The 18,018-nt window shown below is 41.7% G+C and overlaps 1 protein-coding gene across 1 annotated transcript; it reads left to right on the forward strand.

Moving 5' to 3' along the window:
* Positions 1-929: 929 nt before the first annotated feature.
* On the forward strand, positions 930-6,685 carry trpv6 (transient receptor potential cation channel, subfamily V, member 6). The gene is made up of 16 exons (XM_012833461.2): positions 930-1,060; positions 1,269-1,366; positions 1,674-1,796; positions 1,987-2,127; positions 2,539-2,637; positions 2,793-2,968; positions 3,389-3,535; positions 3,633-3,712; positions 3,961-4,096; positions 4,183-4,269; positions 4,417-4,493; positions 4,781-4,946; positions 5,128-5,194; positions 5,472-5,740; positions 6,084-6,190; positions 6,403-6,685. Exons 1-16 carry the CDS (start codon positions 930-932, stop codon positions 6,668-6,670), a joined length of 2,172 nt encoding a protein of 723 aa, XP_012688915.2. The 3' UTR covers positions 6,671-6,685.
* Positions 6,686-18,018: the final 11,333 nt, after the last annotated feature.

Here is an 18,018-nt window from a genome sequence, read left to right on the forward strand (position 1 = left end):
TGTTGACATGATTACTCATGTCATGCAGGTGCAAGATATGAACCGTGAACTCAGCCTGAGCCTTGGACCGTCTCGATATTTAACAAGGTAAGAAAAGTCAGCATAATTCTCTTCAGCCTGATTATTCTCTAGCTGTAATGCAAATCAATTACAGCCACATTACCTTTTGAAATCATGTTAACTTCCTATTATTATTTTGCATATTTGTATTCTCTCTGTCTCTATCCCACTCTCTTTCTCTCTCTGTCTTTGTCTCTATCCCACTATCTTTCTCTCTCTCTCTCTCTCTCTGTCTTTGTCTCTATCCCACTCTTTTTCTCTCTCTCTCTCTCTCTCTCTTTGTCTCTATCCCACTCTGCACCACTGCCCCTCATTAGCTGTAGGCACCCTCCTCCTCTCCTTCTCTCCTCCCAGTTTCCTGTGGCACCTGAGGACCTGTATAAAAATTCACACCTGAGTCACTGTCCTTCACTGCCTCCTACCACAATGCTCAGTGACCTGTTCTCCTTGAAGTCTACCTTTTGCCCTGCTAATAGTGTTGTGCGTGGTAATTAGGTGTGTCAGGACAGTTGAACCATTTAAACGGTAAGTTCATGATGAATAACGAAGCCATCATTTGTCAATTGTCAAATTTGTCGACACATTATCATGGTTGCCGTTTACCTTAAAAGAAAACCAATCTATGGATTTTTAATATTCTCATTAATGAGGTGAGGTCTTCCACATCAGGCCTGATATGTCCTTAAGTTGCTAGACCAGAGTGATGCAGACATTTCTTCACTTGCTAATTTGGAATCTTTTTCAAACTTATTTTTGAAGATGTTAGCAAGTTTGTTTTTTGTGTAAATCTCTCTTTCACCCCCCTTTCGCTGCCTCTCTTGCCATCTTTTTGTTCACAGTCTTTTCAATCCGATCCTCCACCTGAGGCCATGGCTCCGTCCCTGGCTCGGTCTGCTCCAGGGGAGATCAACCATTGGTGGAGCCATCTGCGGTTTCGCCTTCAGAACAAGAAAGGGTGGAATGAGATGCTTGATGAGACGTTTCTGCTGCAAGCCCAACAGTGGGTCCTACTGTGACTAATTAAGTTTCAAGTTACCTCATCAGATTAGTACAGTGTAAAATAACGTTGCAGTGTTCCACTAGTGATTTGCTTTGTGAACAATATCTTTAGAAATGTCTTATTTTGTCAGGATGTGCAATTTTGCAGTGTGAGGCCCAAACTGTGTTTTATCACTGACACCCTTTTCATTTATCTGTCTGCATTTCAGGATAAACAACATCCCTCTTTTCTTTGCCACAAAAGGGAATAACGTGGGCTGCATCAAGAAACTTCTGTCTTGTGCATCAACAAACATTTTTGAGAGAGGTGCGGTATTGATCACGCAGGTCTTGTTTATGCTCATTCAGCTATGCTCCCATAATGCGTGTGCTGCATTTGGAACATGTCTGTGATTTCTGGTGATGTGCTCTAAATTATGGTATCATTTACAGCAATGTACATCAAAACAGAGCTATCAGCAACCTCTTTCTCCTTGTCCGTGTGTGTCCTTGTGTGTGTGTCCTTGTGTGTGTGTGTGTGTGTGTGTGTGTGTGTGTATGTGTGTGTGTGTGTGTGTGTGTGTGTGTGTGTGTGTGTGTGTGCGTGCATGCGTACGCGTCTGTGTGTGTTTCAGGTGCTCTGGGTGAGACAGCTCTTCATGTTGCTGCTCTTAATGATAACCTGGAGGCAGCTGTAACTCTGATGGACGAAGCACCAGAACTCATCAATGAACCTATGATCTCTGACCTCTATCAAGGTACACACACACACACACACAACCCCTCTCCCCAGTCCACCCATTCAAACAAACATACTGTATATCTTTTATATATAAACACATATAAAAGATAATTATTTGATCAGTACTATGGCCTTATAAGCAGATGTAAGATTTACTTTAAAACAATATTTGCAACTGTATATTGCCTTCCTATGAATGTGCTCAGGTATGACTGCTCTCCACATCGCTGTTGTGAATCAGAATGTGAATCTGGTCCGGGAGCTGATCAGACGAGGGGGTGACGGAGCCACACCACGGGTCACAGGAATGTACTTCCGAAAGAGAAGAGGGGGTCTTTTATATTATGGTGAGTGTGTGTGTGAGAGAGAGGCAGAGAGAGAGAGAGAGAGATGAGTGTGAGTGTGTATGTGTGTGTGTGTGTGTGTGAGAGAGAGAGAGAAAGAGAGAAAGAGAGATGAGTGTGAGTGAGTGTGTGTGTGTGTGTGTGTGAGAGAGAGAGAGAGAGAGAGAGAGAGAGAGAGAGAAAGAGTGACGAGTGTGAGTGTGTGTATGAGAGAGACAGAGAGAGAGAGACAGAGAGTGAGAGAGGAATGGCTGTTGACTGGACTTTCTTTTCTTTTAACTGGTAATTGTGGGCAAATACTTTGCATTTCACCCAAAACTGTGCTACTAGCTGAGCTGGCATTTCTACCTTAACAGGTTTTCAGTTGTGTCAGACTGCCTGTTGGTTAATGCAGTCTTTCTGTCTGCTCTTCAGGGGAGCACATCCTGGCTTTTGCCAGTTGTGTGGGGAATGAAGAGATCATCAATATGTTAATTAATAATGGTGCAAACGTTCGTGCTCAGGATACTTGCGGTAATTAGCCCACCCTCTTTTTTTCCATTCTTCTCTCCTGTACTGTTCATTAAAAACGTTTCTTGTTAATATTTTTTCATTACATTTTATGTGTACATAAATTCATTCATTCATATGTGGTGTTTATCTGTTTCTGCAACACATCATTTTTTCAGGTAATACCATATTGCACATCCTGGTCATGCAGCCCAACAGGACTATTGCCTGTCAGGTGGTGGATCTACTCTTGTCTCGGGATGCAGAAATGGACCCCATTATCGCTCTGGACATGGTCCCCAACTACCGTGGAATCACCCCCTTCAAACTGGCTGCCAAGGAGGGCAACGTAGTGGTTAGTGGTTTTCTATTACTGTGAAATATAGATTATGAAATGCCATAAACTCATGCACTACAGAAAAGTGTTTGTTTAAAGTTACTACAGTAGTTTCTATGCAATATCATCTAGCCATCAATGAGCGATACTGAGGCTGAAAGGAAATCTTGCCGGTCTGATGTTCATTAGGTTCAATTATGCATGTACAAATGTAAACTCTATAGTTTGGCATTTAAATTGTTTTTCTTGAGCTCTCACAAGCCCAAAACTACATTGTAAATATTGTAGGAATAACAGGTGTGTTTATCTCCATATATGTTAATGTCCATATACCATCAAGCTCAATTTGCAGATGTTGTAAAAACTAGTTTCTGACAAAAAACTTTTTAAAAAATTTCATAATGTCACTTTAACATGACTCATCATATGACTGGTCAGGCATTTCAGCATCTGGTGAATCGCAGACGGATTGTGCAGTGGAACCTGGGACCTCTGACGTCTAACCTGTATGACCTGACGGAGATCGACTCCTGGTCAGACGAGCTGTCAGTCCTGGAGCTGATAGCTGGTAGCCAGAGGAGAGAGGTGAGGGCAACTAACAGTAGTATGACCCTGAGGGACTGTATATCAGTATGAAATGTAGCTGTATAGAGCTGAGCCTGTTATCCTCTTTCTCTCTCAGGCTAGAAGGATTTTAGAAGTGACTCCAGTCCGACAGCTGGTCAGTCTCAAATGGAACCTCTATGGGAAACATTACTTCAGGTAACCAGAATAACCTGAATATCACCACAGAACCATCATCATCTTCATCTTCAACTATTGGCCTGGTGTTTTCCTTTATGCTTGTGTCAAACTTGGGGACTGAAGTGCTGCAAACATAGCTCACAGAGATTGTCTGATTTTCTAATTTGGAAATGCTAGCACTACATTACAACACATCTTATTCAGTGTTATGAAAACTATGTATGTGTTACAAGGTTGTTCTGTCTTTGTTGTCATTCTTTTTCAAGGTTGCTGCTCCTGTTCTATCTGCTCTACATAGGAACTTTCACACTTTGTTGTGTGCATCGCCCTCTAAAGGACATTCCTGAGAACTACACCCTCCCAGAAAATGATAAAACTATTAAAATTCCAAAGACCCTTGAGGTAATATTATAATAACTTATCAAAATGTAGGAACTTTTTATGTTAAAAATGTTTTATATTCATATAATCATCTTTTGCCGTATCAGGAGAGTTATTTGACCTACAAAGACCGGCTGCGTTTAGCTGGAGAGATCATTAGTGTTCTGGGAGCGCTGATCATTCTCTTGCTTGAGGTAGGCATAGGTGTCTCTCAATTCTCTATAGTGGAATTAGATATAAAGTTGAAAAAGTTGTGAAAAAACAACACAATACAGACCATCAAGTGACATGACATGTAACTGAGTAAATCATAACATTGTGACATGTTGGGATACTCACAGATTCCGGACATACTAAGAGTTGGAGCCAAGCGCTACTTCGGACAGACTGCACTCGGTGGCCCCTTTCATGTCATTCTGTGAGTTGCCATGGATATAAATGTAAACGAGACATTCGTTTTAATCCGTGTTCCCATTCACGTGTCATTTCTCAATCTGGGAGGTGTGCAAATAGGACCAAACCTTTATTTGAACTTTTTGGTATGTCATAATGGAAATATCCTTAATGCTTTACTGTTGTTTTGATGCAATGCATCAAAATGCTAAAGAATAAGTAAAACTAGAAAACAGAGATCACTATTCTTAACACACAACAGTCTTATAAATATGAGAACACGGTGCTAGATGTGCGTGCCCCCTGCGTCAGGATCGGCTACGCCAGCCTGGTGGTGATCCTGTGTGTGCTGAGGGCCACTGAGACGCCGGGAGAGTCTGTGCTCATGGCCATCTGTCTGGTGCTGGGCTGGTCCAACGTCATGTACTTCGCCCGAGGCTTTCAGATGCTGGGACCGTACGTCATCATGATACAGAAGGTAGACGCATGGAACGCATGGAAAAAGCTTTATCATCTGTTTATCCATAACCTCTACCCTACCCTTTTGTGCTCATATGCACCAGTGAAATGTTTGTGTTTTGATGGTAGTGTGGAATGTACAGTATGTTCTGAAACTATAAACATCTCAGGACTTCCTGTGGTTTTCTGTTCTTTTTTAGATCATATTTGGGGACTTGACCAAGTTCATGTGGCTGAGTTTCATTGTACTCATGGGATTTTCCACAGGTGAGTAATGTTGAATATTCTGTATATTAACTATACATTAACCAACATTACCAACCACTGCATTCATACACCTGGCTAAACCATTAACTTTTCAAACACTCCATATCTGCTCTTTCTATGCATGGCTTCCCGAATGGGCAAGGAATTTTTCCTAAGAACATCATCATACTGTTAAACATAGCAGTCCTGCTTGCAATATTGCTAGTGCTATATTTGACTTTGAAATTATAAGATAACAGTAACACCACCTCCCTCTCTCTCCCATTCTCCCTCCCAGCCCTATGGATGGTGTACATGACCCAAGAGCCGTTCTCCCTGCCTGCCTATAGCTCCTTCCCCATCACCCTCTTCTCTCAGTTTGAGCTGAGCGTGGGCCTGATTGATCTGCCTGTGGAACACGAGCTGCTCACGCCTGCCATCGTGCACGTGCTGCACTGCTGCTTCTCCGTGGTCTCCTACATTCTGCTGCTCAACCTGCTCATCGCCATGATGAGCGACACACACTGGCGGGTGGCCCAGGAGAGGGACGAGCTCTGGAGGACACAGGTGAGGCAGCCTGGCCAGTGCTAGAGTGCTAGAGTGCTAGCAGAGAAGGACCCCTGCTCTCTGCTGGCTACGGTACTCGCTAACACATGTATGTGCAGGGCCTCTGCTGGCTACGGTACTCGCTAACACATGTATGTGCAAAGCAGGGCCTCTGCTGGCTACGGTACTCGCAAACACACGTATGTGCAAAGCAGGGCCTATGATCTCTGCTGGCTACGGCACTCGCTAACACATGTATGTGCAAATGCTTGTAATGAAGTCAGGTCAGTCAGAGGACATCATTAGAAACACGACACAACAAAGTGAATGCAGTGTGGCTAACATCTATATGGCTCCTACCCAGGTTGTGGCCACTACCCTGATGCTGGAGAGGAGGCTGCCCCGCTGGCTGTGGCCTCGGCTTGGAGTGTGTGGGCTTCTGTACGGCCTGGGAGAGCGCTGGTACCTTAGGTATGGATTGGATTTAGCCGTTGCTTTAGGGTATTGTCCTGCGCTGTAGGTGCATCGTGGAAATGTTTTGAATGTTATGTAATGAAATGATTCCATTATAATAGATTATTTTTTAGACTTTTGCTAGAGTAATATGTTGAGCTTCTTTAAATGTTTACCCTTAATGTACTGTTGATGCAAGAGTATTATATGACATTGCATTGGTTTTTCAGGGTGGAGGATCGCAATGACCCTTTGGTCCAAAAAATGCGTCGATACATCAGTGTCTTTACAAAGGATGACGATCAAGTCAGGCATAAAGAGGAGCCAGAGAAGATTGACCCATCTTCAGACCCAGTGTCTGGAGAGGCCCTTACCAAACCCATACAGAGAGGCGGAGCTAACCCAAACAGGAAGTCCCTTAGGGGGTGGCAAAAGATACGACAAAGCACTTTGGGTTTTGACACAGATTGTGATGGTCAGGACATTCAGTATGTTTGACAGCTGGTCAGGAAGAACAATAAACTATTAGGTGAATACTAATATTTCTATGATATGGACAAATGAAGCAATTATTTTATTCTGTGTTATGTGAATATTGCAGGTAAAATGTCAGATTAAGTGTTTGATTTTAGGGCATTCTTTAAAAGTGGTATTCTGTAGCACATGCTGCTTAAAGCAACATTATGTAACAATTTTACCTTAAAATCACAGCATCAAGATCATTTTGGTGGTACACGCACTATGTAACTTTCGTGGACAGAGCGTGGCACTTCTCACGAGAACTACGTTATGCTTTCTGGCACCACCTCACACAACTAGACCCTTCTGCTAGCTATAAGAAGAAGCTAGCACAGGATTCTCTCTATGGACATCATGGCAGATGTGACAAAAAAACGAGGAAGACGTTGTCGGAGGAAGCGAGGAAGAGAAAAAGAGAGCGGAACCGAGCAAGAGACCAAACAAGTCTCGGGCTGGCTTTTAGTCGCTGGTGAGAGCTGAAAAAGACAAAAGGATGCAAGTCAGATGTCGAGCTGGCCTTATTTTTGTTGGACTAGTCAGTAAGAACGTATTAGCTGTCTTGTGTTGCGCTTTCTTGATGCTTGGCTGTGTTAGGAAAGTTGTTGACTCGCTGACAATGTTATTTATGAAAGAATGCAACATAGGCTGTTACCTTATCGGTGTCATCCATGTCTCATGGAGATTACTAGTTTTTCCCAGATGCCCCAAGTCATCAACCTCAGTCCTGCGTCAGGCTAGTATAATTCATCTCACGGCAAAAAGTTTGATCAGTCTTCGTCAATCTCACGCCAAAGAAGCCTTGGATGTTTGCAACCTCTAATTTATTATAAGCCAGCAACACAGCTTGTAATAAATGATACTGTCCAATGTATATTATGTACAATATGTGCCTTTACCATGTAAGCAACAATATTTTGTTAGATATACACATACTCCACATTCATGCTTAGAAACCAATGGATATAGCCTAAAACATGAGCAGCAGAACAAAATGATGTTTTTCTTTTTTGTTATGTATATCTCCGATGTCACAGTAAATAAAACTATGCAGTGATATGAGTGATATGTGTAAAATCTTGTAATAGTACTCTACTCTACTAGAGTAAATGAATAAAGTGTAAAATTGCAAATATGTCTTGTTTGTTCCTTGTTACTGATCGAGAGTTCAATCATCCAATCCACCAAACAACTAAAAACAAGAGTGAATACCAACAGGAGAATAAGAGAATTTTGGCACATTTTGCTTGGGCGCTACCCACATACTCAGCTGTGCTCCTCATCCCACAAATGCATGTTCCTTACCAATGTGGCACCATTTAAAAGGGAAATAAACAGGCTTTCCAATGGTATAAGATGTATTGCAAAGAAGCATTGTTACAACAAAGAAATAATCTACCAAACACAAATTTCCTTACTTTTGGTGCTATGTTTAGTTAACCTGCTAACGCCAGTTCGAAATGGTAGGTTGCTGTTGATATGAGACTGTACTTGGTAGGAAGATACCACAGACACAGATATCTGCTGTATTTTTGCTAATGCACTGTAAAATATAAACTTCAATCTTTTCAAAACTTATCCTAAAATTTTACCTCCTCCATAATAGTCATTTTCTGAATGCCTCTTTGAAGGGGTAGAGTTATATCTACTTTGTTTTTTTAAGATAAAAATAGATTAACAGGTCAAGAAGGTAAATCTTAAGATTAAGGGAGACCCTTTTTTATTAAGTTCCATTGACGGCCTATTACATGGAAACAGTCACCGTGCTAATGCCAACTTCGAAACTGTGGACAGCTCTCTCCCCTTCCCTATCGAAGAGGTGTGGCCCCCCAAGTCGTTTCACTGACTAATCAGAAACCAAGTGCTGTAAAGACCTTCAATGAATATGCCCATGACATCTTTATTCCGTATATATCGAGAAAACTTTAAAAAGTGAGCAGGCTTGATCTGGTGTGGGACCGCTGTTTGTCTGTCTCTTAGAAGGCAGCAACAAGAGCAAAGCGTGGTAATCGGGTGCAAAGATTTCCCATGAGACATGTAGAGAAAGAAGCTCCCGGAATTCGACATCCAATTTGAGATGGTCAACTGAAGTAAATCCATAGAATAATCCCATACTGAAAACTCCGATTGGTTTTTTATGTACACTAGAAGAATCTGAGAATCTGAATCCTGTGAATCTGATGCTGAGATGGCGAGCTATACCCAGATTGTGGATGCGGTGTGGCCAACCGTATGATCCAGAACGAACCTGATTCACAAATCACGAAAACATCAGACCCCAGTCCTGCCCATCAGGAAGACAGGTAGTAAGGTAGATGAGACATACAGTACACACAAAGACCCAGACCAGAACGGAACTCGTGGAACTTTCAAGCACACACACTGAAATGGACTGAAGGACTATATCCTGGGAACTGTACATACACGCACACTGAAAGACACACTGAAAAGAGTTATTTAACAAGAATCATACAATCAACTCTTCCTTTTTTATTTTACACTGTTTTATACTGTTATTGTTGCATGACAAATTGTGAAGCAATAAACTGGTCATTTGCTCAACTTGCTATTTGTATTAGGCCTACCTCTCCTTCGAATCTAGGTAGATATTTTGTGCTTTTTCTAATACTAGCCCCAGACAAGTGCTACACTTGTATGTGACAAACAAACATCATTTATCTTGTATCTTGTATTGTGCAAAACAATATTTCCATTTCGTGGTCTATTTCATATCTATTCAATAGTAAAACAATCCATAAAACACTTACATTTGGTCTGTAGCCCTATTTGGACAACCATAGTGATGTAATCATTAACTCTTTTTTCAGACAACCATTAAGATCCTGGAGAGCGCAGGAATGACACGTTTACAGGCAGAAAAAAAGATGCAATGAGTTGCCTGTTCCTGGAACTGAACTCTTTTAATCAGTTAACCAACCACACCCCTTCACCAAGTGTGTTTGACCAATTCAGTGCCAGTTTTATGCCCACCGATGTTTGCCCTTTCCCTTAAAGTGTTGAATTAAACTATACACCCTACTTGAACACTTGATGCACTATATTAAGTTATAGAGGAGGCATTACTGACTTGTGATAAAGCAATGATTTGCCAATGTTGAGACAAGGTCATCAAAGGTGGTTCCCTTTGGCCAAAGGACACATTTAAAAAGTAGGAGTGACTGTGAAAGCAGAGGTGATAGTTTGTTTTTTAACACGAAGGCGTATTTTTGTAGAATAAAGACAAAAGTGTTGTGGGGGAAGGATAACTCCATGGTGTTTTATGTGTGCATTTTCTTTCATAAAAAATATTCCAATTAATTCCCAGCCCATTCAGAGGCATATATATGAATGTATTTTAGCCATGTATTATACTAGTGTAAAGTGCCACAGAGTAGTGTGTGGCACTTTGTGTGTGGCACATACCCTAGTCTGCAGCAGTCTGCGTTTTCTTTTTGTGGTTGCATGTAGTCATGCCCACCCAAAGATGTATGTTCAATAATGGCAAAGGTATACTGAGTAGTTACACAAACACAACTGAAAGTCTTATAATGGTCATAATGTCCTTAGGTAAAAAAAAAAGAAAGCAATTCACAGATCATTCCATTCCATCCATGCACTTGACCTGAAGAAGATTTCACTCTTTCATTCTGGGAAAACAGCCAATGTAAATAAAGAGGACAAACAAGCCTGGAAAGATTGCACAATACCATGTCATAAGCACTGCCTCACACAGACCATTATTCCCAAACAGTGCTACTGTTCTTTTACCATCTCTCGAACCCTTGAATAATAGCGATAGACAGCATTTTGTTTTTGAATCCCAGTGTTATGTCTGTTTTCATTGGCAAAATGGCTACATACATGCCGTACTTTCATCAGGATAACTCATTTGTTCATGTAAGGTGACCAACCAGATATCTTTATTTAACGTCCTTAACATGGTGGTGTACAGCATGAGGTGGAATGACAAGCACATTGGTTTACGTTTCAAATCCACCAAGCTTAATGATGTTAAGCTTCATGTTTATTGAATTAATATTGAAACAGTGCATTCATTACTACTAACAGTAATACAAAATATTTTTTGGAAGAACACTGTTCATTAACAAAATATTCTTGGGAATATCATGATCAGAGTAAAAGCCCAGACAAACAATAATAAAGATCACACTTATTATGCTTGGACCCAAACCAGAACTGTTCAAGTGGTAGAAGTCACTGCACTATACTGCTCTCCGGCAATCATTGTAAAGGGAACATAATTAAATATTACATTAAATATACCCACATTATGCGTTAAGACAAGCCCCATATGTTGACGTTGAGCCTGACGTTGTAAACCGTTTACAACATAATTAAATATTACATTAAATATCCCACATTATGCGTTAAGACAAGCCAGATATGTTGATGCTGAGCCTTCGGCTGTAAACCGTTTGTGTCTGAGCATGCGACTAGGATCGGGTAACGTTGACAGACTGGAAGTGAACATGGTGGCTGAGGCCGTGGAGCGGAAGTACGTGGGTCTAATTTTGAGGGAGAACGATATAAGCGGCAACCGCAGAACGCGGCTACAACAGAATCAGCAAGCATGATGTAAGTGTGATGCAAAGCAGTGTGACCACGCAAAACTTTTCAGATAGGTGCGCTTGGATGTGCTCTCGGACATCCAGAGTCTGCATCTGAAATGTACGTCTTTGTGGGAGTTTTTGTAACCCTGTTTGTGTGTGACCCTTTCTATTTTCTTCCAGTGAGTTCTTAATGAATGGAAGGGTGTCCAGCCTGGAGGAGCAACTGGAGAAGGAATCTCAGCTTAGACAGGAGTTGCACCTTCAGCTGGAGGCAGAGAAGAACGAGAAAATGGAGTGGATCCTGCAACTTGAGACGGAGAAGAAGGACATGCAGGAGCAGCTTGAGGAGCTTGAGGAGCTTGAGCTGGAGGTGCAGCAGAAACGGGAGGCCATGGAGACAGTGTTGGCAACTTGGCGACTTTGTCAATATATCTGGCGACTTTCCAGACCCCCTTGGTGACTTAATTAGTAAAAAGCGACTAGCGACAAATCTAGCGACTTTTTTGTCATTTGGTGGATTATTGTGTTGACAAACCACTGAAAAAGCATCTCACATATTGTAGAATGTTACATGTTATGTTAATGAGTTCTGATCACGTGAACGTGGGGCCCCGATGAACTGTGGGATTACTGGATAGCCAGTGTTGTGCAAGTTCACACCTCTCATTAACTATTTCAAAGTTCAGTTCATACAAGTAAACATAAATAGTTCACGTTCATAGTTCACCATTTCAATTCTGAACTAGTTCATAGTTCAGTTCAGTTCACTTCATAGTTTTAAGGTGGGATGTGAGAATGAAAGACTTAACTTGTTTTTAAAAGAAAACTTTATCCATCACTACCCCTTGCCATAAACTGCACTTCATATGTATCATTTCCTAAAAGAAATGTTTTTTTTTATTTTTAATTTTTTTTTATTATTGCAAATTTTTCAGGAGGACACAATTCGCACAGAAAGGTGAGATTATTACTGTCGTAAACTTTATCAGACAGTGTGTAAAAATCCTGCACATAATAATAAGGTGCATCGGATGTACTCGCTGAGTCTGCGTCTCTGTTTTCGCTTTCACTTGCCATTTTTATATGAGACAGAGAGCTGTTGTCTTGGAATACGCTGCTTGTTTGGTATACATGTGTGTGCGAAGATCCGGGTATGCATTGACCCAAGAGACTTAAATGAAGCGATAATGCGTCCAATGCGCACTGTTGAGGAAGTGGCTGCCCAGATGGCAGGTGCAACTGTGTTTTCAGTGCTTGATGCTAAAGAGTTCATTTTGGCAAATCAAACTGGACAGAGATTCCTCTTTTCTCACAGCTTTTCGCTACCTTAGGATGACATACAGTATCAATGCTGCTGCCTCCTGAAGTTTTTCAGAGATCCATGGAGCAGATATTTGCAGGCCTCCCGTGCACCATCATCGTCGCTGACATCATTGTTGGTGGAAGAGACCTCAATGAGCATGATGAGAATCTGCGAAAAGTGCTAGACAGGGCGCGCAAAATCCGGCTGAGGCTGAACCCGCAAAAATGCAAATTCCAGCTGAAGGAGGTCAGCTATGTTGCACACGTCTTCACTGAACATGGCCTCAGGCCTGACCCCGCAAAGATTCAGGCGATAGTGGACATTCGCCACCTGAGGATTAAGTGGCACTGCAACATTTCCTTGAGATGATAAACTATCTGGGGAAATTCATTCTTGAGAATTTCATTCATTAGAGAAATGGCACACATAACATAAACAGGCCAAGAGAATGGTAATGGTGAAAGGTAAAGATCTTTAATGATAAACCAAGAATTAAATCAATACACCACCAGCTCTATACTATAAACAAAGTAAAAGATTAACTTTAAACTAAACCCATCCGGGTTTGGTTGATCAAACAACGTTAAAACTAACAATAAAGATAAACAAGAACCAAGAAGGGCGCCTAACCTGTTTGATTAGACATTGGGCAGTAAACGGTGAACATCTTTGTGCTCAATGAAGTCCATAACATCAGGAGTTATGCTATAGAGCTCTCTTGTGCGGCTTGACTGGAGTGGAGATGCGCTCCCTATTAGTTTCATAAGAATGTTCTTCAGCGGACAGAAACAGACATCCCTCCTTCCATGTTTGGGATGAAAATTTGCTGTAGGACCACAAGGGTGCATCAACTCCACTTTCCGATCTTGGTGCTCACGATCTATTTGCAGGCACTTTGCTAGCCACCAGTGGTCATCATTAATCACTGCTAGCCAGTCTGCTTTGTCAATGTTGTTGATAGTTATATCAACCACAGTTCCATCGGGACTTCTGAATGTCTCCTCATCCTCCATCAAATCACCATCTTCTGCTTCCTCTACCTCCTCCTCCATTGTATCTTCTTCTTCGCCTAGCTAATTTTTCATCTCCTCCATCAACATGGTCAATGGCCGTTCCTGGTCCTTGCTTCAGTGTGCTGCAATTCTAAGCATCCTTGCAAACAGGAGGTAGCTGGGGCAAAGCACAGACAATTCAGTGGCTCACTGCAAAAGCAGGATAACTGTCTGTGACCTATATCGTTTTGATTTGGGATGACCTGGTGTATTTGTCTTGTAGATGGAACCTGTCTGAGGTTTTGCTTAAGAAATGCATCATATGTCTCCATGTTTTCTTCCTTAATGTGATACAGCTGCACACCAGTGAGACGGTTTGAAACCTTTTCAAAGAAGACATTTCCATTCACAATATGATTTCCCTGCAGAATCAATGAGTCTGCTGTTCTCTTTACTGTTCCTCCAATGCCATCGGGGGCACCCTTTCCATGGGCTGTTGGGAAGTAATTCCATGTGGTCCTGTTCAGTGTTGCCAACTCAGCGACTTTGTCGCTATATCTGGCGACTTTCCAGACCCCCTTGGCGACTTTATTAGCAAAAAGCGACTAGCGACAAATCTAGCGACTTTTTTCTGTCATTTGGTGGATTATTGTGTTGACAAAGCACTGAAAAAGCATCTCACATATCCCGTTCTGCAGTTCACGTTACAACCGATCTCACGAGAGCTGAGTACAGCAAGTCTCCTCTCCATTCACACAGCGCATGCGCGGCCAGTCTGACTAGCTAGCAGCAAAATATTCGCGGGCAAAATATTAGAACTTTGTATTGAAGGGACCGGCATAGGTCATAAGAATATGCCATAGTCAATAAGGACTTTCCTTGGTGAATATACTTTGGGCTGACCTGGGGAGTGAGGTGTGATACTAGACTCTCACCTTCCCCCCCAGGTCGAGACAAAGAACCCTGCATGCATGGCCCATTTGAATAGACGGTAACACCCCTTAGATATCAGTGTATTTAACAGACTGTTCCTCAAGGAATAAGTCAGATATACTGAGGTGAAGTTCTGTGAGGGAGGATGGATCCTCACTCTCTGTCTCACAGTGGTCGGCCGCCATTCTTCAAGAATAAACCTGAATCCTGACTGATCAAACCTAAGACTGAATCTTCAATTATAGTATAAAACTAATTACCATCAGTATTCGCCCGCAAATTGTACCTCTCCCATAATGTGCGCATGCGCAGCTTATTTGCATATTATGCAAATTGATTGATTACGTCATCTAGCGACTTCTGGCGACTTTTGGGAGAGCTAACAGCTACTTTCCTTACAGAAAAGTTGGCAACACTGGTCCTGTTGAAGCCAAGGGTGGGTGGCACTTCAGAAAGGAGAAAGAAGTCCTTCTTGTTCTTATACTGCTTACTTGGGCCATCTGACCAAAAGTGCACAGTAGTTGCTGATGGATATTTGGTCCGTATATTTTTTAGGACAGGATCCATGTGAGTCCAGATTGCTGCCGCATCTTGTCTCTTGGACTCAGAAACTGAGCAAAAATCTGACTTTTCACCCTTGGTGTAATACATCCCAGTATGAAGAATCAACTGAGGCAGGTTCTGGCCATAATGGCAGGCCTGAACCTCAGATGCATTTTTGCACTTGCACCAGGATTCCGAGAAATCAATATGTACAACCACTGTGTTCTCACTGCAGGTTTTAATTGTGTCTCTGTATGCATTTGCTTGATTGCGAACCAGGCACACATGTGTTGTTGTCTCACTTTTAAGTTTCTCCTGATACAGATGAAGCAACTCTGATAGGCTTCCTGAGTGCTCATTAAGTCTCGTATTGAAATGGCTCCCAATAGCTGTTTGGTCTTGAACCCGCTCCCACTGCATCCATTCGACATTGAGTCCAGCTAGCTCTGGAGCCAGAACTGTCTGTTTGGTTTTGCAGCGTAAGCAGGTGCGAAGAAGGCAGGCCTCACTTGCTGGAGAGCAACAAACTAGTTGAAAACTATCCTCCAGTTTGGTTGACTGTACAACGTCAACACCTAATGACTTTAGTGCTTGAAGCATTAAGTTTGCATTTGCATGATAATGACACAGACATGTACTTCTGTCAGATGCCTTTGGTGCTGTAACATAGAAAGGCTGAAGAGTACAGAAGGAAGCTTCAGCTTTGGATTTTTGTGGAGGAACTCAATGTGGAGGTTCAGCATGGAGTCAGTCAGAATCATTCTTTGTTGCTTTATCTTCTTTCTGGTGATGGTGTCAGTTTTATCGGTTGTCATGCGAGATGAGCTCACAAAGAATTCTTGAACAGTCTGGCTGATGCGCTGAAGATATGTTTTCTTTTTCTTTCGTTATATTATTATGATTGTCAGACTTTAATCGCACAAGCGACACACGTGAATACATGGAGGCCACACACACACACGGTCGTTTGTGAATTTAGCTTCTGCATTCATCCCATCCAGGACTGTCCTTCCTCCAGGACCCCAGGAGCAGTGGGCAGCCTTTTCTTTTTAAGCGGCCGGGGACCAGGTGAGGTGAAACATCTGTCTTAGTCAGGGACCGACGAAGAGTGTTCTGTTCTATGTTTTTTCTGTGGGGGTTTTTAGTGGAGGAAACCCCTTGTGAACACGCAAACTCCACACAGAAAGGCCCGGGAGATAGCCCATGCGGGAATAGAACCCATGACCTTCTTGCTGTGAGGCTGCAGTGCAAGCACCTGAGCCAACGTGCCACCGCTCATTCACTCATTGACTTGTAACTGACACCAAACTGGCGCATGCTACGAAGAAGCCGATACTTCCTTAGAACCTTGCCAGACAACGCCAATTTTCCGTGGCATCATTTGTAATTGGCTCGTCTCCGTGATACAGGAGTTTCATTGTTCATTCTCAGTTCTTGGGACAGGACATTGTGGAAGAGAAGAGCTCTCTTGATGTTAGGATTCCGAAGTCGACTTCCTAATACCATCTTCTCTGTTTCTGTTCTTGGAGAGTCTACTGTTGTTTTACTCCTTTTTTGTTTGTCACTTGATTTGGAAGTCATTTGAGCCTTGTTTTGTGCTTTCTTAGCCTGTTTCGCTCTTTTCGTAATTTCTCGTTTTTTTCCTTCATAGCTTGTATTTCCCTTGAATGTTTCTTCCTAGCTCTTCTTCTCTGCCTCTCATTTGCAAGAGCACATCTACTGGTAGTTGGCTCCTCCATACTCTGCTCTAGTGGACTATCTGGAGGGGTGTCTAGTTCCTGCCTTGCATTCTGCACTGCTCTGGACCTTTTTGACCTATTCTGAGCTTTCCTCCAATACTTCCTGCGATGCCTCTGTTCCCTTGGTCCTAATTATCTTTTTGTTTTGGACCCTGTTCTTCCACCTTTGTTTCTCCTTCTCTAGATTGTCCCTTCTGCTGTCTGGATCACTGTCTATTCTCTGTCTTCTTTTTCTTTGATACTTCCTATTTCTTTTTCTTTGCTCCTCCACTGACAGTTTGTATCTAGCCATGCCTGTCTACAGTACAGATAAAAACAATAAATATATATTAACATTTGTGTTGATCATTTATTTTATGTCAGTCAGTCAGTTTTGTATAAGTATTATGCCAATATTAGATCATAAACACATTCTGTGTTTATTATGCATCAAATAATGAGTTTTTTGGAGCATTTATCAACTCCGTCAGCTTGAACGTCAACACCGTCAGACGCCCATTCTGATGGAGTTGACGCCTGACGGAGTTGACGAAATTAAACGTTTTTATTGTCTGAATTGTATCCCGTACACTGGAGCCATTTTGATTTTTCCCAGTTGCTAGCTGCCTACATAAACTCACCAAAAACACCTCCATTTATTTCACAATTCTTATTTAAAATAATCATTCTTGGATGACAAAGTTGACAAACAAAACCTGTGACAACCGTTATATCAACTTTGTTTGCTAAAAAATAAATACAAATGTTAAACTTACGAGACCATGTGCTGTACTGCTGCATCCATCAAAAGAAGAAGCATATAAAAGGGGTCCTCAGGGTTATAGTTCAGACCATAATTTGCCTGATTTTTTTAATTTTGAAAAATTCTGACGAGTTGACATGAACTGAGGACAATACTTTGAGAGGCAATTTTTAATGGATAATTTGATGGGTATTTCGCTTTAGGTATTCTGTTACATTTTATAAAGCCATGCAATTCATTCAATAATCATATTTATGTATTTATTACATTTTTAATGATTTTTTTTTGCAATTAGAACCTGTGACCTCTTGCAGAGGACATGTTAATTTGCATGTCGTTTCTAGGGCAATGCTTGCACTTGGTCAAATTGCTATGAAAATATATAAATATATACAAAACTAAGTACACTGGTGTAGTAAAGTCTTTCATATTGAACTTTTAAAGTCTCTTTCAAATAATATCTGGATTTTTAAGCCAATCTTTGCATTTCAGTGGACCTGTGTTGTC

Source organism: Clupea harengus, chromosome 11 (assembly GCF_900700415.2).
Source record: "Clupea harengus chromosome 11, Ch_v2.0.2, whole genome shotgun sequence".
Classification (NCBI taxonomy): domain Eukaryota; kingdom Metazoa; phylum Chordata; class Actinopteri; order Clupeiformes; family Clupeidae; genus Clupea; species Clupea harengus.